Here is a 22,689-nt window from a genome sequence, read left to right as displayed (position 1 = left end):
ATCAACAATCGCGACACCTGCACTTCCGCAACCATTTCCTTCCCCAAACATGGCGCCTTCCACGTCCCTGTCATCGCACGAGCGGACGAGGGTGGAAGACTATTTGAATGATAAAATACAGGTCTCTGCTGACCTTGAAAGTCTGAACTCGCTGCTGTCGAGCCTCCGCGCGCAGCAGGAGCTTCAGCGCAAGCAGGTATCCTTCCCGCCGTCATTCCCCGGCGTGCCAGGCCTTTACGGACACATTACTCACGCCATGGGCACTTAGCTAGCAGAAGCACATGAAGCCCTCTCAAATGCGACCAAGACATCCAATGACCACGCCGAAGCTACTCGGAAGCGTGCCGAGGCATTCTCGGCGGAGCAGGCGGACATCGACCAGCGCTTGATGATAATTACGCAATCGGAGACCAGCGACCATGCGGTACGGAGACTTGAAAAGAGCATGAAGAAGCTCCAGCGGTTGGAACTTTCTAAAGGATACGTGGAGCTACTCAAGGAGGCCGAGGAATTGAGGTACGCATCCACCGACGCTGGAGGGAGAGGGCCATGGACGCTAATCAACGGGATACAGTAAGGAAGCCCTGACGAAAATATCCACCGAGCCTCGCGACGCCTTGAAGCCGTATGCCCGATTGCGCAATATCGTAATCGCGCTGAAGGAAGCCCAGCCTGCTGCTGAAGGCGCCGCCCCCCACCTTATCGACTATACGGAGAAGTTGGCGTCCGCATTGAGACAACAGCTGAAGAACACCTTCGGGGACCGTCTTCAGAAGACACTTGAATCGTTGAAATGGCCGACTCGAGAGATGAACATCACCGATAAACTGCTGGAACAGTGGAGACAGGATGTCGAGCTTTTGATCGACTTGCAAACACCGTAGGGAAGCTTCGCTGCCTTGAGAAGTTTAATTGCCAATAACAATTGTTAGGGAATTACAAAGTCACGAGCCGTTGGCGATTGGGCAGAGCGTCGAACCTCCAGTTCTATTCCCAATGGACGTGATGGTGCATCCTCTGGACCTCCGTTTCAAGTATCACTTCAGTGGTGACAAGCCGACAAACCGACTGGACAAGGTAAATCAATCTCTACATTGTGATTCACGTATTTAGCGTATCTAACATGCGTATCTAGCCCGAATACTTTTTGTCGCACATCATGGACCTTATTAACCAATTCGGGGGGTTCTTCACTTCTTACCTGCAGCCAATCCTTGATGAAAAGGCGCAGTCGGCAGATTCAGGCGTGGAGTGGAACTTTTATAACGCACTTCATGTTTTTATCACCGCATTGTTGCCAATGCTGCGCCAGAAGATCGACTCGTTTCTGCCCCAAATAGCCAATCACCCGCAATTACTCAGTCATTTTATCCACGAGCTCATGAATTTCGACAACGAGATCCGAGAGACATGGAATTATCTTCCTGATCCTTATTCCGAAGACAACTGGAAAGGTATGACCTGGGAGGTTCTCACTAAGCAGGGATGGTACGACCGCTGGCTTCAAGTGGAGAAGGACTTTGCACTGGCTCGGTACAAGGATATCATCGACACGCAGGATAGCGGACAGATTGACTATGATGGTGTCGAGATTACCGCAACTAAACCGACCAAGGCTGCGATTCGGGTAAACGATCTTCTGGAAACCATCACAGAACGCTACCAGCCTCTTGCCTCATTCAGCCAGAAGCTGCGCTTCCTGATTGATATTCAAATCACCATCTTCGACCAATTCCATGAACGCCTTCACTCCGCGCTAGAGGCTTACCTTGCCATGACTTCTACCCTGGGCCGAACGGTACAAGGAAGCGAGGGGCAAGCCAGCGTGGAAGGCGTTGCCGGTCTTGAGCGACTGTGCAGGGTCTTTGGAAGCGCTGAGTATCTCGAAAAGAAAATGGAGGATTGGAGCAACGACGTCTTCTTCGTCGAGCTCTGGTCTGAGCTCCAAGAGCGCGTTTTGCAGAACCGAGACGGGCGTAACGTGGCGGGCACGATGTCTATCGCTGAAGTGGCCTCGCGCACTTCGTCGGCTGTTGCCAACAATGGGTCTTCCAACGCATCCTCATCGGACGGTGCTCTCTTCGATGAAACAGCCTCAGCCTATCGTCGTCTTCGACTCCACTCCGAATCCATCATCACCTCTACTTTGATTTCCAACATCACCGCAGCCATGAAACCATACTCCCGCCTAGCTACCTGGGCAACGCTCTCCACCCCCTCAGCCAGTGCGACCCCCTCGCCACTCTCAATGACATCTGAAATGGCACATGCCATGCGCACACTATCCTCCCAGCTCTCCTTCCTCTCCCGAGCTCTCGGAGTAGCTCCTTTAAGACGAGTCACACGACAAGTTCTTCTCTCAATCCAGACCTATGTCTGGGATAATGTGATAACAAGGAATACATTCTCCTCCACCGGTGCAGCTCAGCTGGCCAGCGACATCGAACACTTATGTAGCGTGGTTGATACCACCCTCGGCGTAGCTGGGCAAGTGGGTGGCTCGTTACGAACTATGAAGAAGCTCGGCGAAGTACTGCGTATTCTCAACCTGAGTGCCGCGACTGAACAAACGGATGAAGAAGCTGGTATGGGACTATGGGATGTGGAAAAGAGGCTATTCAAAGATAATGAGAGTGCTCGGGCTGTGCTTGCTGACCTTGAGATTGAGGGGCTGAGTGAAGCTGAGGCCCGATCTGTGCTGGAGCGACGAGTTGAGATTGGTAATTAGCGACTACGATCTTCAATCAAAGCTCGAAGGGTTTGAACAAAATGATATATCCCATTTTTAGACCACATTTCTCGTTCAGCATGTTCATAGACATCAAGATAATGGCATGACTGAGAAGTTATGTCTAGTAATTCTATTCCGTCTATCCCGATATGTACAATGAGTTCTCATAGATAATTTCATGCACGGTGCACGACAGGTCCATGTCCATGCTCACCAGGGCGCTTCCGAGGAACCGCCGGTGTGCTTGATTTCAGCGAATCAACAATAGCAGGGCCAACCTCCTCAATGCAGCTCACGAGAGATTCAACTGTCTCCTTGGAGGTCGAGACATTGACCACGCAGCGGAAGAATTTGCCGTTTCCAACTGCATCCTGGTCACAACTGGGAGGAGCAAAGTCAATCATGAAGCCCTTGGAAACGAGAGCATGTGTGATCTGCGCGGTGACCTGGCTATTGTTCTTCGCGCGCTGAGCCTCGAGAGCATCATTTGAGACCACGTTTCGAGGATAGACATACTCCTTGCCAGGGGCGTAGTAGAAACAGACCTGCAAACAAGGAGGGGGGTTCTCGCTAATAAGAATGAAGTTGGGGTTATTCTCAACAAGAGTAGCCAGGTGCGCGGCAAGTTCGCACGCTGTGTCGATTTGCTGCTCATAGCCCTCGGTTCCGTAGTATGTCCAGCCCAAGAAGAGCTTGAGAGAGTCGGCACGACGGCCGCACTGCAGAGTCAAATCTGCAAGGTCCCATACCTCTGGCGACTCAACCTCAAGTTCGGATGCGTTGCCATTCTCAGCGGGCGCGGTGTCTTCGTTGTGGAAGAGGTAGCCTGCGGGGAGAGTGTTGGCGCGGTGGAACTGGCGCATATCGGCTGCCAAAAGGTATGAGCAAGTCACCGGAACGCCGATCATCTTGTGCGGGTTGATAGCAATGCTGTTTGCCTTCTCAGCACCGGCCAACTTCTGTCTCTGTCGGCGAGAGAAGACAAATGAACCACCCCAGGATCCGTCGATGTGGAACCACATGTTATACTTCTGGCAGATAGCAGAAATCTCCTCGAAGGGGTCAAAAGAGCCCATGACCGTAGTACCTGCTGTAGCATTGACATAGAACGGAGTCCGGCCCTCACTCTGGGCCTTCTGTACTAGTTTCTCCAGTTCCGAAGGAATCATCCTACCCTGCTTGTCGATAGGAACAGCCCAGGCGGCATTGCTACCGAGACCAAGCATCTGCGCCGCCTTCTCCACGCTGTAATGGCCATGAGCACTAGTAAACAGCACGAACTTGTAATCACCATTTCCATCCGTCTTGGTCTTGGGATAGAGATTGTTGCGCGCAATCACGATGGAGGTAGTATTGGAAGCCGAACCACCCTGCACGGAAATACCTCCAGCTCTCGGCCCGTTCAAACCGAACATATTCGCTAGGCGCTGCCCCGTATATTTCTCGATGACCGTCAGTGCAGGCGAGACCTGGTAAACGTGGACATTGGTGTTTAAAGTCGCTAGAATAAGCTCCGCTGCGACGCCCGGCGCATTGGTCGATGCATACAGTTTATCCATGAATCCCTGGTGCCAGGTGTTGACTGAGTATTTCAGGACCGTTTGCAGAACCTCAATCAGGCCTTCTTGCTGTCTGCCTTTTTCCGGAATCTCGAGTTGGAGGATATCGCGCAGCTCCTCGGGCTTCTTGTAATCCACCAGCGCTGAGCCTGCTTGCTTTGCGTGTCCATTGATGCCGTTCGTTTGGGGGACGTGCTCGTCTGCGGATCGAATGAATGGGATTAGCAGATCCTCGACGGCTCTCAGAAGCTATGGTTTCAGTAATTGGTTAGCACTGAGCATAGCAGCATATCAGAACGTAGTAGAATTGAGACTCACATCTTGCACCTCATCGGCGCGGCTCGATGGCGGGGTGCCCGACATCAGAATGTATATATGTGATAGTCTATGAAATAATCTGTGCAATCAGATGCGCCAAACTCAAGATCCAAATGATCTATCTGAGGATCGGGAGAAGGTTAATTGGCGTGCGCACGGCGAAAGCGGAAGAAAAGTTCTCGACGCCGAAATCCCCGGAGATGGCGAGACTCGCCGAGGATCTGACATCATCCGCACCCCGCGTGGATTCACGTGGAGATGGGCCTTATCGAAGCCAATGATCTGCGTGTGGTATAGATAGTTGCTTTTAAATTGACTAGGCTAGGAACATAGTAAATACTCTTGGTCTATGATGGGCTCAGCTGTCATTGAGGACCGTAAATTTGCCCCGCAGCGGATAGTCCTTATCTTAGCTCACTCTGAAACCCTCCATTTATTGCCAACTTACTCTCCGGCCATTCGAGATTGAGATACGACGGGAGATGAATGACATATAAACTTAACATGATAGCCAATGGGAGAAGGATCCGAACTGCAGGAGGCTGCAGCCACATAACCTTCCAAGTTTCGATCGAGATCTATTCGGGACATATGCTATTAACAGGGTCATCAAATTGTTATACATTTTCTTTAGCTTTGCGATTCCGTCGCAGCCTTCTTCTGCTCTTCCTCGGTCATTTTCGCAGCATATCGCTCTGCCGCCAGCTGAATCTTGGATTTAGGTCGCGGGGCTGCGCCGTCGTCGGTCGGTTGCTGGTCAAGTCCCTTGGCACGAGCTGCCCACTCGCCCCGGCGGCGCTTGAAAAGATCCATAGACCAGTTCCTCCACACCGCGCGACCCAAGAAAGAGTCGCGCAAAATCATCTCGCCCTGTGCGAGCTCCTGGGCCATGCGCTCCTTGACGAAATAGATGTCCTTAGTGGCTCCCCAGAGAGCATCGACCACGCGGGAGCCGCTGCTGTGTTGAGCAAGGTCGACCAGATGGCCTTGGAAACGGGAGACGAATTGCCGGCGGAATTGAGTGGTGGAAGCCGGAGAAGCCAGAGCCTGCTGAAGGACACGGGAGGAAGTAGGCTCCTTGGCAAGTTGCATTAATGTGTCGGTGTCTTGCGCGAGGAGGCTGGAGAATACAAGTTCGCTCAATGGTCCGCGAACAGTGAGCATAGTCTGCGCCAGCAATGATCCGTGCAGCTTCTCTGCGTTGGCAACGGAAGAGCCTCCAGCAGGTCTGCGTTCCTGATGGCTCTCTTCGTCTGCGTCCTCCATTTCATGATCGACCTCCTTTGCAGGGATTTCGGTTTGTTCGCCTAGTCGGAGCATCTGACGCAGCCGAATCTTGGGGTCCTGGTCATAAGCAGACGCAAGTGCCTCGGCGAACGGCTTTGTGTCGATGTTTCGTACCACACAGCGATCAATCAATGTGCGGGGAACGATGAGTCTTACTCTTTCGATCAAACCGGGAACCTCGGGGATGATCAGTTCCATAGCGCTCTGCAGATCATCCTTTCCAAGTCTCTCCAAGGTTCGAAGAACAACGTAGCCAGCCGTGTTGTTTCGAGAAAGAGACCCAATGCGATCGCGAATGGTGTTCTTATACAAGTTCTTGAACACCTTTCCTGGCATATATTTCACCATAGTCTCCACCAGGCGAGAACCGACTGGGTCATAGAGCAGACCACGAATGAATGTGGCACTTTCTGTGCCCTCCTCGAAAGACTCATCGGGAACGAGTCTTCGCAAAATTGATTTCGGGTCCTTGGCGCTGGACTTGCCAAAGTGCGAGAGCTCCAGGAAGAGCAGCACCTGAAGGACGGGGTTTCCAACAGGCTGGGTAGCCAGGGCGCGTAGATATGTATCGTCAATTCCCGAAACCATATCGTTCATGATCTTCTTGAGTGCGGGCTGGAAAGACTCGGGGACGCTACGCTTCCCGGTGGGTGCCTTCTCCTTCTCCTTCTCATCCTGTGCGCCGGCGGCTGCCAGGCCCAATCTCTCCTTCTTACGGCTGGCGACAATCGAGTCGGTCGACGTCACATCAACCGGCTCTCCTGCAAGGACCAAGAGTAGAACTCGGATTGTGTGCGATGCGAACCGCTCTGTCAAGAGATAACCCCAGTTTCCTTCCAATTCATTGATCACAGTCATGAACATGTCTGCGAGCGACAAATCAGACTCGGTCTCCTCGCCGTCTTCGTTCGACTTTTTGGCGTGAGCCTTGGGCGTCTTCTGCATGACTGCCGGGGCAGCGTGGATGAAAAGTGTCTCACAGCAATGACTGGCGAAACGATGCTGCACAAGGTGGAGGAAGTGCCCAATGAACTTGCCGAAGAGGCGACGAATCTGATGGACATCTGACATTGAGATCAACTTCTCCATGAGTCTGGAGCAGCCCTGACTACAGGCAATCTTCAACTCTTTGCCATTGGCCTCCTGGTACACACTCTCAACGAACAGGCCTCGTTCTTCGGCGTCTCCGAATTGGTTCGACTCGAGCATCTCACTAGCGCGGGAGAAGTACTCGGCCTCGTCGGCGTCGAGCAGACCGTAAAATGGCATGTCCCCGGATCCAGCATTTTCGCCACCCTCAAATTGCATCTGTTGCTCTTCCGAGTCGAGAGGAATATAGTCTGCGTTCTCTCCGAGAGGGTTGTCGTCGGTTTCGTCAGTCGGCTTCATGCGTTTGGCGACCGGGTCTTCGGGCGCCTCGTCGCGCTTGCGCTTGGACTCATCCTTCTGAGCCTTAGCTTCCGCACGACGACCTCTCTTTTCCTTTTCACGAGGCATGATGATAGGATTTGGGGAAAGTAGCTCGGAGTCGCAGGAAATTTTTTGGATAAGCAGTGGTCCAAGCGTCGGTTTGCCTTGTTTGCATCCCTTATCGCCAGGTGCCTTATGGAGTATAGAAAACCATGAAGGCTAGTATTATTATTGCTCTCCCACCGTTTCCCAGATTTAAAGGGTTGGTGATTCACATGATTCATGTCAATTTGTTTGAGAATATGATTACAAATAATATACATTGCTTTTGCCTCCTATACAGCGGAGTAAATGGCAGAGACGTGTCTTCCACATTCAACACGCTGTTCCATGCTCACATTACGCTTGCCAACCGGTCCCTTGTGTCGAGGCATGATCTGCAGCCGGGCCTCAGTTTCCTGCTGCTTCTTGGTCTGCGGGGGAGCTTTGATATGGTTTGGTTTGGCTAGATTAGTTCGCTTGCCAGTGCCCAGTTGGAAGTGCTCGTTGCCTCCCCACCAAAACACCTCGTAGCCGAAGTCTTCCGCTTTATCCAAAGAGTCGGTCTTTGCAGAGCTGAGACTTGTATTGTTATCCAGAATGGCAGAAACGTGGGTTGTACCAACGGACATGGCGAGAGGGCGGATTGGTGTTGTCTGCTGCGTCTTCTCGTCGTACTCGCTCAGCCCGCTCAAGTCTTTCACCTTCATAGGTGAGTCTTGCAGGTGAATCCACTTGCCAGTTCCAAGAGTGCCCCAGATGCCTCTACCGCAAGACCATGTGTCGACAGTCACATTGCCCAAGCCGCGGACATTGGCAGCTTCTTCCTCGGAACCAAGGATCCGTTTGGCATCCACAGTGAAGAAGGTGTTGGCACCACCAGCAGCAATGCCCGTGACCCTCACCGAATACTTGCGCGTTTGATAGAGTTGGTTCGTAGCAAAAGCTAGGGGAGCATCTATGAAGGGGAATTCTGGCTCAAATTCCACTCCTAATTGACCAAACGAGTTATCTCCCCAGCCAAATAGATGCCCATCCTTGGTCAGCGCAAGAGAATGATAGTCACCGGCTGCAATTTCAGTCACCTTAGAGCCCTTGAGAGCGGTGACTTCGTGGCAAAGGTCTGCTGGGCCGCTGGGCCGAGTAGACCAAGTCAGACCGGAGACACCGAGCTGACCAAGAGAAGGGTAGTTCTCAGTAGAAGACGCTGCTGTGTAGACACGACCGGAGCTGGTGAGCAGAACGACGTGTTGCTGGCCACCTCGGATAGCTGTTACCCTTTCACCGAGCGCTAACGCGGGGTTCAAAATGCGGTAGCTCAGAGAGGACTTTTTAGGCCAGTAAGGCACCCAGGAGCTTTCTCGTGCCTTGGGGCCAGTTCCCTGGACATGCTGGGAGATAGGCAACGAGTAAACATTTCCGTCCGAAGCCAGTGCAATGATCCGGCTCTCAGAAAAAGCAAGCGTTCTTAGATTCTTGCCGGTCAAAGTCTTGCTTGGCTTGAAGTCGGTCTCCGAGTATCCCTTGCCCCATTGTATCAGATCACCATTCTCCGTAATTGCAGCGCCAGACTTCTCGTCAACCTTGAAATCGCGCAGCACCTGGCCATCGAAAAACTTGAAGCGCCGAGGAGTCTTGATGTCTTTGTCTTTTGATTCTGGGTCCGCCACTTTGTATTCGTTCGAGCCCCATGTATAGACGGCAGGGCTCTTAAGGCTTCTTTTCTGTTGGATGAATTGAGCGCGGAGATCGTTGACATCGATGACTTCTTTTTTGAACCTGGGGTCGCTGTCGATCCAAGCTCCTTCCCAATCACCATTGGCGTATGAATAGCCAAGGTATGCCGCGGTACCCGCGACAGCTACTCCAAGGGAGCTAACAATCCAGTTGGGCGAAGAGTTCGACTTCTGCGATTTACCGCTTGCCAATCGTCGCCATGGCGCATTCAAAGGCTGAGCCGTCACGAGGTTCGGTTGGCGGAGTAGACGTGTAATTTGGGCCGGAGGCCTTCGTGCTCGAGTTGCTAGCATCATGATAATCGAGGGTTCAATACATATCCGTGAGCTTCCAGAAAACAGAAGCTCGGGGAAGCTCAGTTCACTCGTTGCGTCAGATAGGGGCGGGATCAACCGGCAGAATGCGGCGCCGTTGAACACCTCTCTCACTTGTCTGCTACACTATCAACACTTTCCAAGCTGCTGGTCTCTGGTAAAATTATGAGCCGGAGACTATCATAATCACTTAATTTGGGCCCTGACTGCACTATGCCTTCCACGAAGCAGCAGCGCGCCCGCCGCCAGACCGCGCCATCTGGCCCCCCGCGGAAACCAACCGCCAGGGAAATTCAATCGAGTCTCGCGCCGACGCAAGAACGACCTGGATTCCTTAAATGGGACATTCCACGCTGGAAAAATGAGCTAGAGTTCTCGCAATGGCTCAATGGTGTCAAAGATGACCTTATTGAAGAGAGCTATGACCAATATCAGTACGCATGATCTGACAGAGCTGGACTTGATTGAGACTAATGCCGTTGTTTTATCCGGGTTAGGACCTGCCTTGACGAGCTCCAGCAATCAAAGGAACACATTGATGAAATCCTGATGAGCAACCTGACCTTACTTGACGACCTGTCCAGCATTTCCGAGTCCTTCAGATCCGTTGAAACCCAGACCTCGAACTTTGAGAAACAATGCGAGGGCCTTCTCTCTGCGCAGGAGCGCGATATGAAGCTTGCGAATGGTATTCAAAACAACCTGCACTATTACGACTTCCTGGATCCTGCCTCTCGGAGGCTCAATGCCCCGGGTGCGGGGAACACTGTACGCGATAAAGAATTCTCCGACATGCTTAGGCGCCTCGATGTGTGCTTGGATTACATGGAAACACATGTGGGTGCCCTTTAATTTTACTTTACACCGAAAGAATGCCCTTTTATGCTCACAATCACTCTAGCCCGAACAAAAGGAGGCCGAGGTCTATCGCTCCAGATACAGACTTCTCTTAACCCGCGCCCTCACACTCATCCGAGGAAACTTCGTGACCTCCCTAAGAGACATTTACCAAAACGTCTCAAAGAAGATTTCAGACCAGCAATTGAATGACACAGCTTTGTCAGCCCTTCTGTACGCCAAATTCAGGGTCGGGGCTCCCGAGTTAAAGCAGATCGGTATCGAAATCCAGAAGCGAGCGGTTCCACCTTTGAACCCGGATCAGAATAATGAGGCAGAGTACCAGAGTTTGATGAATGAGCTGCACAGCAATTACTCGGCAACGCGTGTGCGACTGATTATTCCACTCGCCCGCAAAAAGCTCAGCGAGATCACACAGACCCCAAGTTCATCCAAGGACTTGGTATCATTCGCTCGAGCGAGCATCAGCTACATCCGTGGTCTGTGCCTGGATGAATATGACCTGTGGGGTGAATGGTTCCATGGACAGGGGGGACTATACGACTTCCTCGAAACCATCTGCGAACCTCTGTATGACCACCTTCGTCCTCGCATCATCCATGAAACCGACATCCGCAACCTCTGCCAACTCTGCACTTTGCTCCAAACCCGCTATTTTCTGGATCCAGAAGATGAGCCAGAGCAGACCGACACGAATCAGTTGGACTTTGCTATCTTGATCCAACCTGCTCTGCAGGATGTACAAACTCGGCTGGTGTTCCGTGCACTGGCATTCCTGCGCGACGAAATCGAAAAATACAAGCCCCTTCCGGCTGATATCGATTACCCAATGCACACCAAGCAGGTTTCTCTGACTGTGACGGATACTCAAATCTCAAGCAAGAAGGATACCTCGACGGATTCCATGATTGATATGACCAAACCTGGCAAAGAGGGAGATGACGCTGGCGCTACTCCACAAGATCAGGATGGAAAATGGGACTTTGAGACCCAGACTTTATTAAAGGGATGGTACCCGACATTGCGAAAGGCCGTCTGGCTTCTCAGTCGGATCTATCGCCTTGTCAACGTAAGCACCCTCGCAATTCAGCCGCATATCCGTGCTAACTTGCTCGACCCAGTCCACTGTCTTCGATGATTTGGCACATCAAATCGTCCACCAAACCACACTATCCCTCACTAACGCCTGCATTCTCATCTCCAGCAAATCCACCCCAGCCGACAGCCAACTCTTCCTCATGAGCCACCTCCTCATCCTAAAGCAACAGATCGTCGCATTCGATATCGAGTACGTCGCACCAGACGTCTCCCTCGACTTCTCAGGAGTAACAAATACATTCTGGGAACTGCGCGAGCGCGGCGGCTTGTTCAACCCACGCAATCTGATGCGCTTAGTTGGCCACGGTCTCATGCCGCGAGTCGTGGAGAACATGCTCGATGCAAAGGTTGAGCTGGACGGTAGGCTTCGGACCGTCATTAACGATTTCATCAACGCCTTCGCTGCGCGCATGACTGCTTCATTGCCGACGAAATTCGTCGATAGCCGGAACCTCCAGCGTGGCGAGCTTATTCACCCTTCCTGCCATACCATTGAGAAGGAAGTTCCTATTCTCCGCAAAGTTCTGAACGAGTACATCGATGATACGCGTATGAAGGAAACACTTGTGGGTGCAGTTCAGGATCGCACGATTCAGATCTACGAGGATTTCTTCGAGAAGTACACCTCATCCGAGAAGGCAAAAGGGCACGCTGTCAGCAAAAAGGGCAAAGGACGTGACGATGCCATCTGGGATGTTGAAACTTTTGCCGAGTGGTGTGAGGGTGTTTTCCGAGTCGGTGTGGCAGGTCTTCAGTCTGGACAAATCGACCTGGCTGAGGACAACGATGATCTACTGAGCACGAGCTCCTAATCTTGACCTTTTCTCTTTGTTCTAATCGAAGCATCTTCTGCATTGATACCATAGGGAACAGCGTCGTTGTGTATTGTACTATGGGTACAGACATAATTATCAAACAAGAATCATATCAATAAATATCCTTCTCCAGTGGTGGACGGTCTAATTGAGCAGTGGTGATTCGTATGGAGATCGCCTAGACCGCCACTGTTCGTTGCATTAAGGCGTTCCAGTCCACGGGGCCCCCGTATACAGGGATAATATAGCCATATAAATAATCAGTATTAGACTTTTATTCTTGAATGTTTATATTCTTGGTCTTGTTCTGGGGGTTACGTGGTGAACCGAAACTGAACCAGAGGCTATGCACTGCAAGCCATCGATGGCCGGACCCAAGCCGGATCGTATGTACATAAAAGTAGAATCAATAGACACCGAATGCCGAACTCGAATCCGGATCCTAGCAGCCATTCCTCGCTTGAAAGAAACGAAACAATAAACGTTTTGAAATGGGGGTATGTATAAACGATGCAACAAACAAGCACAATAAACTTCGACGAGCAAGACATTTTTGTTCAGGCTCCCGTGACAAGGAAGATCTCAAAGAACGTGTCGGATCTTTGAGTACAGCTCCGTGTTCAGGAAATTGTAGCTGGGGTCCTGTTCACAGAATGGGTGGCCCAGGAGCGTGCCGGCGGTGGGACGTTCGGATGAATCACTGTACGGGATTAGTTCCTGGATCTATGAAGGGGGAGGGGGAAAACTTACATCGTAAAGCAGTCGTACATGAACGCAAGAGCTGCGGGAGTGATGTTCATGGAGACATCATCGGGAATAGGCGGAGCCTGACTGAGACTGCCCAGTTTAAAAATGGCGCCGATGGCTTCCTCCCTGCTCCACGGTCGACGACCGGCGAACATTTCCAAAACCACGCAGCCAAGGGACCAGATGTCGACCTTGGCGCTATAGCCTTGGCCTTGGGACTGGATGACCTCCGGGGCCATCCAGAAGACAGAGCCTTGCATGGAATTGGAGGAGTCGTTGCCGTAGATGTCATCTGTTTTCTTGGAAATTCCAAAGTCGGAGATCTTGCAGGTTCCGTCGAGGTCTAGAAGAATATTGTCGGCTTTTAGATCTCGGTGGAGAATGCCCTTGTCGTGCAGATAAGCCAACCCCTTGAGTGTCTGCTGTGTCAAAGATTTGACGACGCTCTCCTCGAACTTGCCATGTTTGCGGAGACAGCTTCCAACTGAACCACCGGAGATATACTCAAGGTAGATAGAGATTGATAGATCACCTCGTTCGCAACCAAGGTATTGGACGATGTTCGGGTGTTCCAGGTGCTGCATGGTGTCGATTTCCTGGTCCAGCGCACCGACCATTTCCTTGATACGGTCCCTATCTGCCCCGGCAATTCTCGCATTGATCTCAACTTGCTTTACAGCCAAAACTTCACCATTATCCGCGTTGATGCCCAGGTATACTCGTCCGTATGTTCCTTTGCCGATAAGCTGACCACGGATGATGCGGAAAGTAGCCTGTCTTTGCGGGGCAGATCCACCCGGTGTTGCTTTGCGCTGAGGGATAGGGTCGAGTTGGTTGATTCTGCTACCCGGCTTAGGGCTGATTTGCATAATCTTCGCACCGAACATCTTGGTACTCTTGCGGCGCAAAAGATTTCCAGACTGCTGGGGGCCAGCAGAACCAATGCTCTTGGTCCTCACAGCTGCACCCTTGGCTACCTCTCGGATAGATTTCGCCCGTGAAAGACCGCCACCGCCGCGGTCCAACTGGCGGCGTGCGACAAATCCTGGTTGTGGGCGCGCGGTTGACGGATCGCCTCCGAAAGGTTTATTCACATCGCCCTTTTGTGGCGACACAGATGATGGAAGTGCTGGCTTGCCCTTCATGCTGGGGTCATTCTCCATAGCATCCCTATTGTTCGGGGATGGAGGCTCGTCCACGTATGGAGCGTCAAGATCAACATTCGGGAAGAAGTCGTCTAGATTATTGATAACGCCTTCAACTGGAGGTCTGCTAGCCCAAACATCTCTAGCAAAGGAGTCACGTCGCAGAGGCCTCTCGTCCTCGGGGGAAGCGGAAGCACCAAAAGGCACTGAATCCCTGTTGTCAGAGGCATCACCGGCGGAGCTCTGGGTCGAGTGTCCGGTAAAGCTCTCTCCAGAAGTAGTATTCGGAGAGATGAAGCTGACACGACGCGGATTGGTATGATCCGTGTTCACGGTAAGATTTGGCTTTTCGCTTTTCTTTTCAGGCTCGGGCATAGGTGGAGCCTTCTGCGCCTTCTTGCTGGCGAGAGGAAGAGCAAAGAGTCCATCGTCAGATTCATCGTCAGAGTCACCATTAGGTTGGGGAGTCCGCTGGAAGGAGACTTCATTCTCTTCGAAATCGAACTCGGGGCCAAAAGACTTGCGAGATACCAGAGCAGGCTTCTCGGGCGAGTCATTTCTTGAAGAATTGGTTTTCAAGGAGTCTGGAACATCCACGTGATCAGCAGAGGGTCCTATAAAAAGAGGTTCACTCTTGTGGTCAATCGATATGCTTGAATACTCACCAAATGTTGTCCTACTCGAAGATGTTGTCGGCCGATCGGAATCCGACGCGAAGCTTTCTCGAGTGGCAGAAGAAGGTTGCGATGGAATCTGCACGGAAGGAGCCGGGGTGCCTATAGCACTTGTCATCCGACCCATACTGGTAATCATAGCTCCCAGCCCGTGAGTATTAACGGCACCTGGAGCCTGAGCACGACCACCCCGCTCACTAGGAGCCTTTCTGAGTGAATTGACTTTGGTGAGTGTGTTCGACACATTTGGCGCGGTAGGTGGTTTGCGGAATGGCACCAAAGTCTCTGCCTTCTCCTTTTCTTTCTCCTTTTCTTTCTCCTTTTCCTTCTCCCTCTCTTTTTCTTTTTCTTTTTCTTTTTCGTATGGCGAAATGCGAGGAGAATCGAAATCGATGACCCCTTCGCGTCTATAGCCATTTTCACCGTACGTGTCTTTCCGTGCTTGCTGTGTGGTCGGAGGTTGACGAGTAATGTTATACTCCTTTTGCTTCCGCTCGACCTCGCGGAGATGAGCCTCATGGCGTGCAAGCAAATCAGCCTTTTCAGAGTCTAGTACCTGACTGGATTCTTGAGAGGCTCCCGAAATTGTCTTTGGGGCTGATGCCTTCAGGGTTGGCTGTCGAGAACCCAACAAAGGCGAGCCTGGCTTCGTGTGGGTCTGCGGTGAGATTCTGTCGAGAGCATCTTGATCCAATGGCTTGCGAGGAATTAGAGCATGCGTCGTGGCAGTAGGAGATAGAGCCGGCTTGTCTCCTGGAATGGAAACACCGAGACCGTTGAAAATCGGGATATTAGGGAGTTGTGGATGGGTAGAAACTCCTTTAATGTACAGTTTCAGAGACCCATACGCATCCGACCGGTTTCGGCGGGAGAAGTCAAGCTTTGAATCGCTCAGAGAGTCTTGGTGGTCTGTCTGCCCGGGCTCTGTCAAGAAGAACTGGCAATTGGCCCAATCGGACAAGCCTAGTTTCTGGCAGATCCCTGAACGTAAATTTTCAACAGATTCCATATCAGAAACATCAATCAGACGGTAATTGATTCCATCCATGGTAGCGAAAATCCACTTCTTTGCCTTCGTTGTTGCCGAGGACGGGCGATCGCCCAGTGACATATCACTGGAATTATACCCGGGCTTCGAATATGGAAGATATTGGCCATTCGCACGAGGCTCGGGACTTGGTGGCGAATCGGGATGGTGATCTTCTGGAGATGGGTGACTGGAATCATTCCTGGCCTGCTTTCGTCTGCTGAAGATATTTGAAAGGATACCTTTGCTATGGTCTCTCGAGTACGAGGAATTCTCTCCGCTCCAAGGACGGCCATATGAATCTGAAGGTGACGGACGGACGTTATCTTGGCCTTGCCGACGATCATAATACCGGCCAACAGCCGAAGAAGAACCGCGTCCAGCACCAGTAATCGAATCCGTGCTGTTTCCACGTGAATGGTCGTATTTCAAGGTCAAATCACCTGTTGAAGAAGATGTGAGCCCTGCACACGAGGGCGACACGTATTGCGTAGCTGGACTACCACTCTTCGGGCTATCTTGAATTCGAGGCCCTGCGCTTGCGAAAGTCCCAGCATCGCTGGAAAGCGAGGGACTTTGCCTGCGGTGATCATTGGTTGCTGCCAGGGCATTTCTGGAGTACTCTGACCGCAGCCAGGAGGGGAATTCCCGAGAAGGAGAACTGTACATGGGCGAATCATGGCCGCTAGAAATTGGCATAGTGACAGAACGTTTTTCGGTAGGCTGCTTGTGGGCTTGCAGTTCCGCCAGCTGATTTGCACTGATGTCGTTCACCCCGCCAGAAGGACCAGCCGAGCGGGGCTCCGGAAAATGCGTAGAATAGTACCCAGTCCCACTATCGGCAGCGGCAGGAAGTAATGATGGCGGTTCGACGCGCATCGGCGTAGAAATGGATGTGTCGGTGCCACCATCGTGAATCTGACGGATTAGTTTGCGCATACGTAATCCTTCTTCGCGCTCACGGGCTGAATCCCACCCAGTGCCACTCCGCGAACACTCCTTGGCTAGCTGGGGATAGACGACCTTGTGCATTTTTCCCAAATTTCCTCGTCCACCGGATGCTAAACCAAGTTCGAGGAAGTCACCGCCTTGAATCTCCAGAGACTTGAAAGTCTCTTGCCAATCCCTAGAGAATCCATTTCGCGCCAGCCAGAGCAGGACACGATCGAGCGGCCATTGCACACCAGCTTCATTAAGAGTCAATCCTCCCAGCGATGTACTGCTGTTGTTATGGCGGTGGCTGGGCGACTTCGTGATATCCATGCCCTGGCTTGTAATTTGCTGCAGGGTATCATTTGTCACAAGCTCGTGCACATTGTTGTGGAGAGCAAAAGGCAGAGCTGTACGCCCTCCTGGAGTTTGCGGGTTGTAGGTTCCATCGTTAGCGGGAACCTCGTACGCCTGATTAGCTGCTGGTCGATAGGCATCGTAAGGGAGTCGTCCATGAGCCTCAAGTAACGGCGGGATGCCAACGCCGAAAGTGTCATTGCCGGGTATATACGTCGCAGAGGTGAGAGGCTCATGAGGCATGGACAAAGGAGCCGCTGGACGGTATGGCTGATGCTGGTTCTGGTTCTGGTTCTGGTTCTGGTTCTGGTTCTGGTTCTGGTTCTGGTTCGGCATAGGAGGGGGTGGAGGCAGATAGCCGGGAGCCATTGCCTGTCGGCCCCAGGGTTGCTGCCATTGCGACGGACCTCCTCCGTATGTTGATGGCGGCGGACCCGGCGGCGGCGGCGGTACGATCGTCTGAAGTTGCGCTGGTGGGCGTGGAGGTGGCGGGGGAGGTTCATGGGATGGGCTTGAGCAGGCGGAGGCCCCGGAATATATTGTTGCCGCTGTCCATCCATCGTGAGCGATGAAGGTGCTCGCTCACGTTCGAAGTCGCGATCACGGGGCCAGTGTTTGGTAGAAGAGGCCGTGGGTAGGTGTCTCCAAAATCGGCCGCATTACACTCGTCTTAACCCGGTTCGAATAGAAAAACCCGGTGAAATGGCAGGAGAAAGGCGGTCTAGTTTCGATTTCGAGTCGGGATACAGGTCGAGGAAGGGATTCAAATGGGGGACATGATCAGTCACGGCGACGCCGAATCCTTATCGCAGGCGCTGAGAGTCGCTTGGCGAGGAAAGGGGCAGCGCTATGCACCCGGCCGAGCAACCGCCAGCGGAGAAAAGGCTGGGCTCAGGCTATACTTGAGAGTATCGTCAGCGAGCGAAACGCGAGGGCGATCCCCCTCCGTGGAAAATGGTGAGTCCAAGCGACGGGAGGGGAAGATTCCATGCGCTCCTTGCGTCGGAGAATAATTCCCAACCACGAAACACAGACACTCACAGCCAGAATAGAATCCAACAGGGATGTCAAAAGATATTAAAGACTAGTGAAGAAACAAAGCCAGTTCAATTTGGGCGGATAATCACGTGGATCCGGTGGAGTCGTAAGTTTCTGGTGTGAATCTACGAAGTTTGGTAGCTAGTGCAGTAGGTACCTAAGTACCTGCGTACCATGTTAGCAGCACCAAATTATACGAAGTACGGCAACTAGGGGGCAGGTGTCATATTGGGCCCCTGCCCCATTTCATGGCCCGGCATTCCTAGTGGACCTAAAATCCATGTGTCTCAGATTGGCTGGTGGCGCCAGCTGAAGCTGCTTTACATGTTACCTAACCGATTTAGACTGTAGGACGCAAAGCTCCTCGTTGGACATGTATGCAATATCGAAGATAAAGACGCGGGTTTGGCCTTCTAATCCAAATATTTACTTGGAGCTGTGCGCCGATCATAACAGCGTAAGCCATGAAAGGAGATCGTCAATCCATGTATCCATGAAATAAAAGGCTTATTCGTTGCGCTTGGCTGCAGCCTTGGCGGTCAACTTCAAAGCGGATGGGGCGTCGTCTCGGGGCATGTACAGCTCAACCAGCTAAAAACAGCGTTAGTCCAATTCAGTTCCCCAACCAGTTAGTTGAAACTTACGCGAAGCTTGTCCGAGATGCAGAAGTCTTGGTCAGCAAATAACTGGTTCAGTTCATCCCGGGTTTTCACCCGGTAACCCTTATATCCGTCCTGGCCACCGAATACCTTGGGGATATTGTAAAAGTCCCAGGGCTGGATGTCGTTGTAGCCTGCATCCCATCCGTGGATGTAGCGTTCAATAGTGTAGCCTTCGTTGCAGATCACGAACCTAAAACAAGAAAATACATGAGCACACTTCTTTCTACCGCGGAATCCAGCGCGGTGGGACTTACACAATAGGGCTCAGCTTGTTCCGCAGAATCGTGCTAAGTTCCTGGACAGTCAATTGGGTGCTACCATCTCCGATGAACAGGATGGTGCGGCGGTTGTTTTGCTCCTTCGCGGCTAATGCGGCGCCCTGGCATGATCCGAGCGAATAGCCAATGCTGCCCCAGAGGACCTGGCTGATCGCAGTTACATTTGCAGGGAATCGGGTATCCCAGATTCCAAAGTTGGCGGTACCGGTCTCGGTGATGATAATATCCTTCTCCTCCAACCACTGACCAACGGTCGGCCACAGCCAGTCGTGGGTGATGACCTGGCTGCTTGAGTTCTTCTCGCTCTCAGGGAGACGATTTGTGAGGGGAGGCGGAGCAACAGCATTGACCTTGCCCATCTTCTGGACAACCTTCCGCAAGACGCCCTTCATGTTGGTGTTGGGATATTCTGAATACCGCACGCGTACATAGGTGCTGTGGAAATCAATGGTATTCAGCTGTCCAATACGATAGGTGAATCCTGTCGTGTTGAAGTCCGACTTGATTGCACCAATGCTGAGAATGAGATCTGAAGCCTCAACAGCCTCGCTCACATTGGGCTGTGAGCCGCTTCCGGCGTACACACCTCCAAAGTTCTTGTATGTCTCATTCACTGCACCTTTGCCCATCGGCGTGACGAACGTGGGCAGGTTGGTGGCCTTGATCAAGTCGCGAACCTCGTCCAGAGCACGGTGTCGAATTGCGCAGGCATCAACCAGGATGATAGGGTTCTTGGCTGCATGGAGATACTTCAAAACCACATCAACGACATAGTCCTCCTTCTCTGGGTCATTCTCAGGCAGAGATAGGTCGATCGGCTGCTTCAGGCGATCACCATTGACCTTGGCGACAATCATGTCAGTAGGAAGAGTCACGTAGACCGGACGACTGCGGATCCAGCATTCACGGATGGCACTGTCAATCTGCGTTGCAGCATCATGGGGGTCATTGAGTCGAGCAGTGTAGCAAGAGATGGCCGAGCTCATCTTGTTGAACACGTTGAAGTCGCCATTTCCAAGAGTGTGGTGGAGCAGCATTCCATCTTTCTGCGATTGGGTGGTAGGCTGGCCGACAATATGAACGATCGGGACAAATTCAGAGTATGCGCCAGCAATGGCATTGAGGGCGGACAGCTCTCCAACACCGAAAGTGGTGATTAAAGCGCCAATTCCATTTACACGGGCGTAGCCATCGGCCGCATAACCTGATTGGGTTGTATTAGAGCTCAGGTCTCATAGGCTTCCACCATTTCAGCACGAAAACTTACCTGCGTTGAGCTCATTGCAGTTGCCCACCCAGTTCAGGCCGCACTTCGGAAGGTAATCCAAGGCAGAGAGGTTGTAGTCGCCGGGTACGCCGTGGACGGCACGGATGCCGACCTCGTGCAGACGTCTGAAGAGATATTCGGCCACGTCCATGGGATTCTTCAGCTCCCTTGTAACAATATCGGTAGATGCCATGGCTGTTGAATTATTGAAGAGAAACGGATGGGAAGGGAGAAGTTAAGAGGGGCAGGCGGGGTGGTGAGTGAGCAAAAGCACCTCTTAAACAACGTGATACGGAGCAGTCGGAAGGCGGCAGGCCGACGAAAACAGGGTACTCGGGACACTTTTTTCTCGGCGAATGATCCGAACCTAGGAAGCTAGGAAGCTCGATCGCGAACGTGAGACCCAAGACCGAGTAACCTACGTCATTATTGGCCCATTGATGTCATGCCATTCAGCAATTGTATGACCGTGATCGTACAACCACGGGAAGCAGGCAATTATTGGCACTAGCTTTTGTAACCGAATTACGTCTTGATAATTAATTCGTTGGAAGATCCATGACCCTGAAAAATAAGAGACAAACAATGTAAGGATTGTGATAAGCTTTGAGCAACGTGAAGCTCTCGCGATCCACCTTTGCGGCCCGCTAAACCCAACGGGGAGGCTGATCACACAAAACTCAGCTTCACCCCCCACCTGCCTTATCGGCCATTTGAGCTTTATCAACCATCTCAGGCTGATTCTATGGGAGGCAAGCGCAGTATGCCGGGTAAATCAGGCGCTATGAAGCGCAGAAAGGTACGACTTCTCCAGGAGCAGGGGAACCCCATCAGGGTCTATCCATCACCCAATTATCCGAACTAAAAGAATGTGCAGGATGGCAAGGGCATGTATAAACAGCCTAGCAGCCGAGTTGGTATGGAGAGCGGAGACTCGGGTGTATTCGTGACCTGCGATATGGGCAGGGAGAGCAAATGTATCAGAGAGGCTGTTGATGTCTTTTCTCATGTCGGTCCACCTCAAATTGGAATGGTTCCAGCCTTATCGTCGAAAATTGCTGACACGTCATCTTAGGCGGTTGAGTCTTCCGGTGAACTGAAGACCGAAGAGGAGGACGAGGACTCGGATGATGGCGATATCGAGGCCCAGATCCAACGAGAGCTGGCAGGCTTGCAGACAAGCAAGGATAAAAAACGCCCGTTTCAAGGAATGCAGTTGGAAATGCCCTGTGGTGCGTTCACGATCTCGGCGCTTTGGCCGAGGCTCTAGATTCAAACCTAGTCGAGGGCCGTGCTAATCCGTCAACAGTCATTTTCCTCCGACTTGACAAGTCGATTGACCCCGTGTCGCTGGTCCACCGTCTTTGTTCCGAAGCACAAGCCCATCCGGACACCAAGAACAGCCGATGGATTAAACGCATGACCCCAGTCTCTACCCTCCGAAAAACTCTTAGCGTCGACCTAGAAGCCTTCGCAAAGGAAATTCTTAAGCCTCATTTCCATTCTGGGGGCCCGCCGAAGAAGGTATGTCCTTTTACGGGTCATGGCTTCTCACCGTTCACGCCACATGCTACATCTCGCTTGAACGATGACGAGGCTTTTTTTGGGGGGGGCATCGACGATCTGACATTCTGCAGTATGCGATTCGACCTACGATTCGAGGAAACAATAAATTCAAACGAGATGAGGTCATCAAGACCGTCGCTGATGCCGTCGGGCCTGAGCACCCCGTGGACTTGAAGAACTACGATTTGATGATTTTGGTGGACGTTGTGCAGGTGCGTTCAAGGCCCCGATCTTATATTAGCTCCACATGACTGCTGACGTTTGCGTGCTAGAACGTGATCGGGATGAGTGTCGTGGGCAGTGATTACGACCAGCTGAAACGGTATAATTTGGCCGAGATCTACGATCCAGCGAAACCCGCGGCGGATCAGGCCGCAGAAACTAAGACCTAGCGCTATGTGGCGCCTCACCGGGGCCAATGGGCCGAGGCATCTCGCTCCTCTCGCTTGGGGACCCCATTGTCGGATAAATGATGACGAGCCCACGCTGCTAATTGCGGTGGCCTTGCATATGGAGATTCCACACCCGCCGCTAGATCCAATTTCAGGAACGACTTCATGCAGCCACCAGGCGTCCCGCTCGGAAATATTTGTTTATCAGGTACATCAGAATCAATTCGGCTTACTTCCGTACCTCTCAAAAAGAAGACAAGCGGATTTCCAAATTTGTTCAAGCACGAGGCTGAGCACGAGGCTGAGCCTGGGCCTGGACCTGGACCTGGACCCCTCACCTTGGCCGATCAGCCGGCTCGGGGTTCACATCAGTGAGACCCGTGGACCTGGAACTGGATCCGACGCCCAGTACTCCGTAAGTCGTCGGGAGTAATTGAGCA

At 52.1% G+C, this 22,689-nt stretch overlaps 8 protein-coding genes across 8 annotated transcripts; 3 read left to right on the top strand and 5 right to left on the bottom strand.

Moving 5' to 3' along the window:
* Nucleotides 1–49: 49 nt before the first annotated feature.
* On the top strand, nt 50–2,728 carry N7443_010776 (RINT-1 family protein; the record flags this gene model as incomplete). Its single annotated transcript, XM_056890832.1, has 5 exons — nt 50–196; nt 269–516; nt 575–880; nt 933–1,077; nt 1,136–2,728. 5 exons carry the CDS (start codon nt 50–52, stop codon nt 2,726–2,728), a joined length of 2,439 nt encoding a protein of 812 aa, XP_056737323.1.
* Nucleotides 2,729–2,907: 179 nt separating this feature from the next.
* On the bottom strand, nt 2,908–4,653 carry N7443_010775 (pyridoxal phosphate-dependent decarboxylase family protein; the record flags this gene model as incomplete). Its single annotated transcript, XM_056890831.1, has 2 exons — nt 2,908–4,539; nt 4,609–4,653. The coding sequence occupies 2 exons, from the start codon at nt 4,651–4,653 to the stop codon at nt 2,908–2,910; spliced, it is 1,677 nt and encodes a 558-aa protein (XP_056737322.1).
* A 585-nt stretch (nt 4,654–5,238) lies between these two features.
* Nucleotides 5,239–7,392, bottom strand: nop9 (RNA-binding RNA processing protein NOP9; the record flags this gene model as incomplete). The annotated part of the gene is made up of 1 exon (XM_056890830.1): nt 5,239–7,392. The coding sequence occupies one exon, from the start codon at nt 7,390–7,392 to the stop codon at nt 5,239–5,241; it is 2,154 nt and encodes a 717-aa protein (XP_056737321.1).
* A 248-nt stretch (nt 7,393–7,640) lies between these two features.
* On the bottom strand, nt 7,641–9,374 carry N7443_010773 (uncharacterized protein; the record flags this gene model as incomplete). The annotated part of the gene is made up of 1 exon (XM_056890829.1): nt 7,641–9,374. One exon carries the CDS (start codon nt 9,372–9,374, stop codon nt 7,641–7,643), a length of 1,734 nt encoding a protein of 577 aa, XP_056737320.1.
* Nucleotides 9,375–9,608: 234 nt separating this feature from the next.
* N7443_010772 (Golgi transport complex subunit COG3) lies at nt 9,609–12,163 on the top strand (the record flags this gene model as incomplete). Its single annotated transcript, XM_056890828.1, has 4 exons — nt 9,609–9,829; nt 9,893–10,232; nt 10,297–11,322; nt 11,375–12,163. The coding sequence occupies 4 exons, from the start codon at nt 9,609–9,611 to the stop codon at nt 12,161–12,163; spliced, it is 2,376 nt and encodes a 791-aa protein (XP_056737319.1).
* Nucleotides 12,164–12,748: 585 nt separating this feature from the next.
* bck1 (uncharacterized protein) lies at nt 12,749–17,415 on the bottom strand (the record flags this gene model as incomplete). The annotated part of the gene is made up of 2 exons (XM_056890827.1): nt 12,749–12,866; nt 12,917–17,415. The coding sequence occupies 2 exons, from the start codon at nt 17,413–17,415 to the stop codon at nt 12,749–12,751; spliced, it is 4,617 nt and encodes a 1,538-aa protein (XP_056737318.1).
* Nucleotides 17,416–18,591: 1,176 nt separating this feature from the next.
* N7443_010770 (alpha-keto acid decarboxylase family protein) lies at nt 18,592–20,484 on the bottom strand (the record flags this gene model as incomplete). The annotated part of the gene is made up of 4 exons (XM_056890826.1): nt 18,592–18,675; nt 18,729–18,936; nt 19,001–20,228; nt 20,292–20,484. 4 exons carry the CDS (start codon nt 20,482–20,484, stop codon nt 18,592–18,594), a joined length of 1,713 nt encoding a protein of 570 aa, XP_056737317.1.
* Nucleotides 20,485–21,036: 552 nt separating this feature from the next.
* Nucleotides 21,037–22,249, top strand: N7443_010769 (THUMP domain-containing protein; the record flags this gene model as incomplete). Its single annotated transcript, XM_056890825.1, has 6 exons — nt 21,037–21,090; nt 21,169–21,300; nt 21,367–21,523; nt 21,574–21,815; nt 21,929–22,069; nt 22,130–22,249. The coding sequence occupies 6 exons, from the start codon at nt 21,037–21,039 to the stop codon at nt 22,247–22,249; spliced, it is 846 nt and encodes a 281-aa protein (XP_056737316.1).
* Between the last annotated feature and the right edge of the window lie 440 nt (nt 22,250–22,689).

The sequence above is a fragment of the Penicillium atrosanguineum genome, assembly GCF_028827265.1.
Source record: "Penicillium atrosanguineum strain IBT 20685 chromosome Unknown utg000008l_segment0_segment0, whole genome shotgun sequence".
Taxonomy (NCBI): Eukaryota; Fungi; Ascomycota; class Eurotiomycetes; order Eurotiales; family Aspergillaceae; genus Penicillium; species Penicillium atrosanguineum.
The sequence above is the reverse complement of the archived record's forward strand: the minus strand, read 5'-3'. Positions and strand labels throughout refer to the sequence as shown.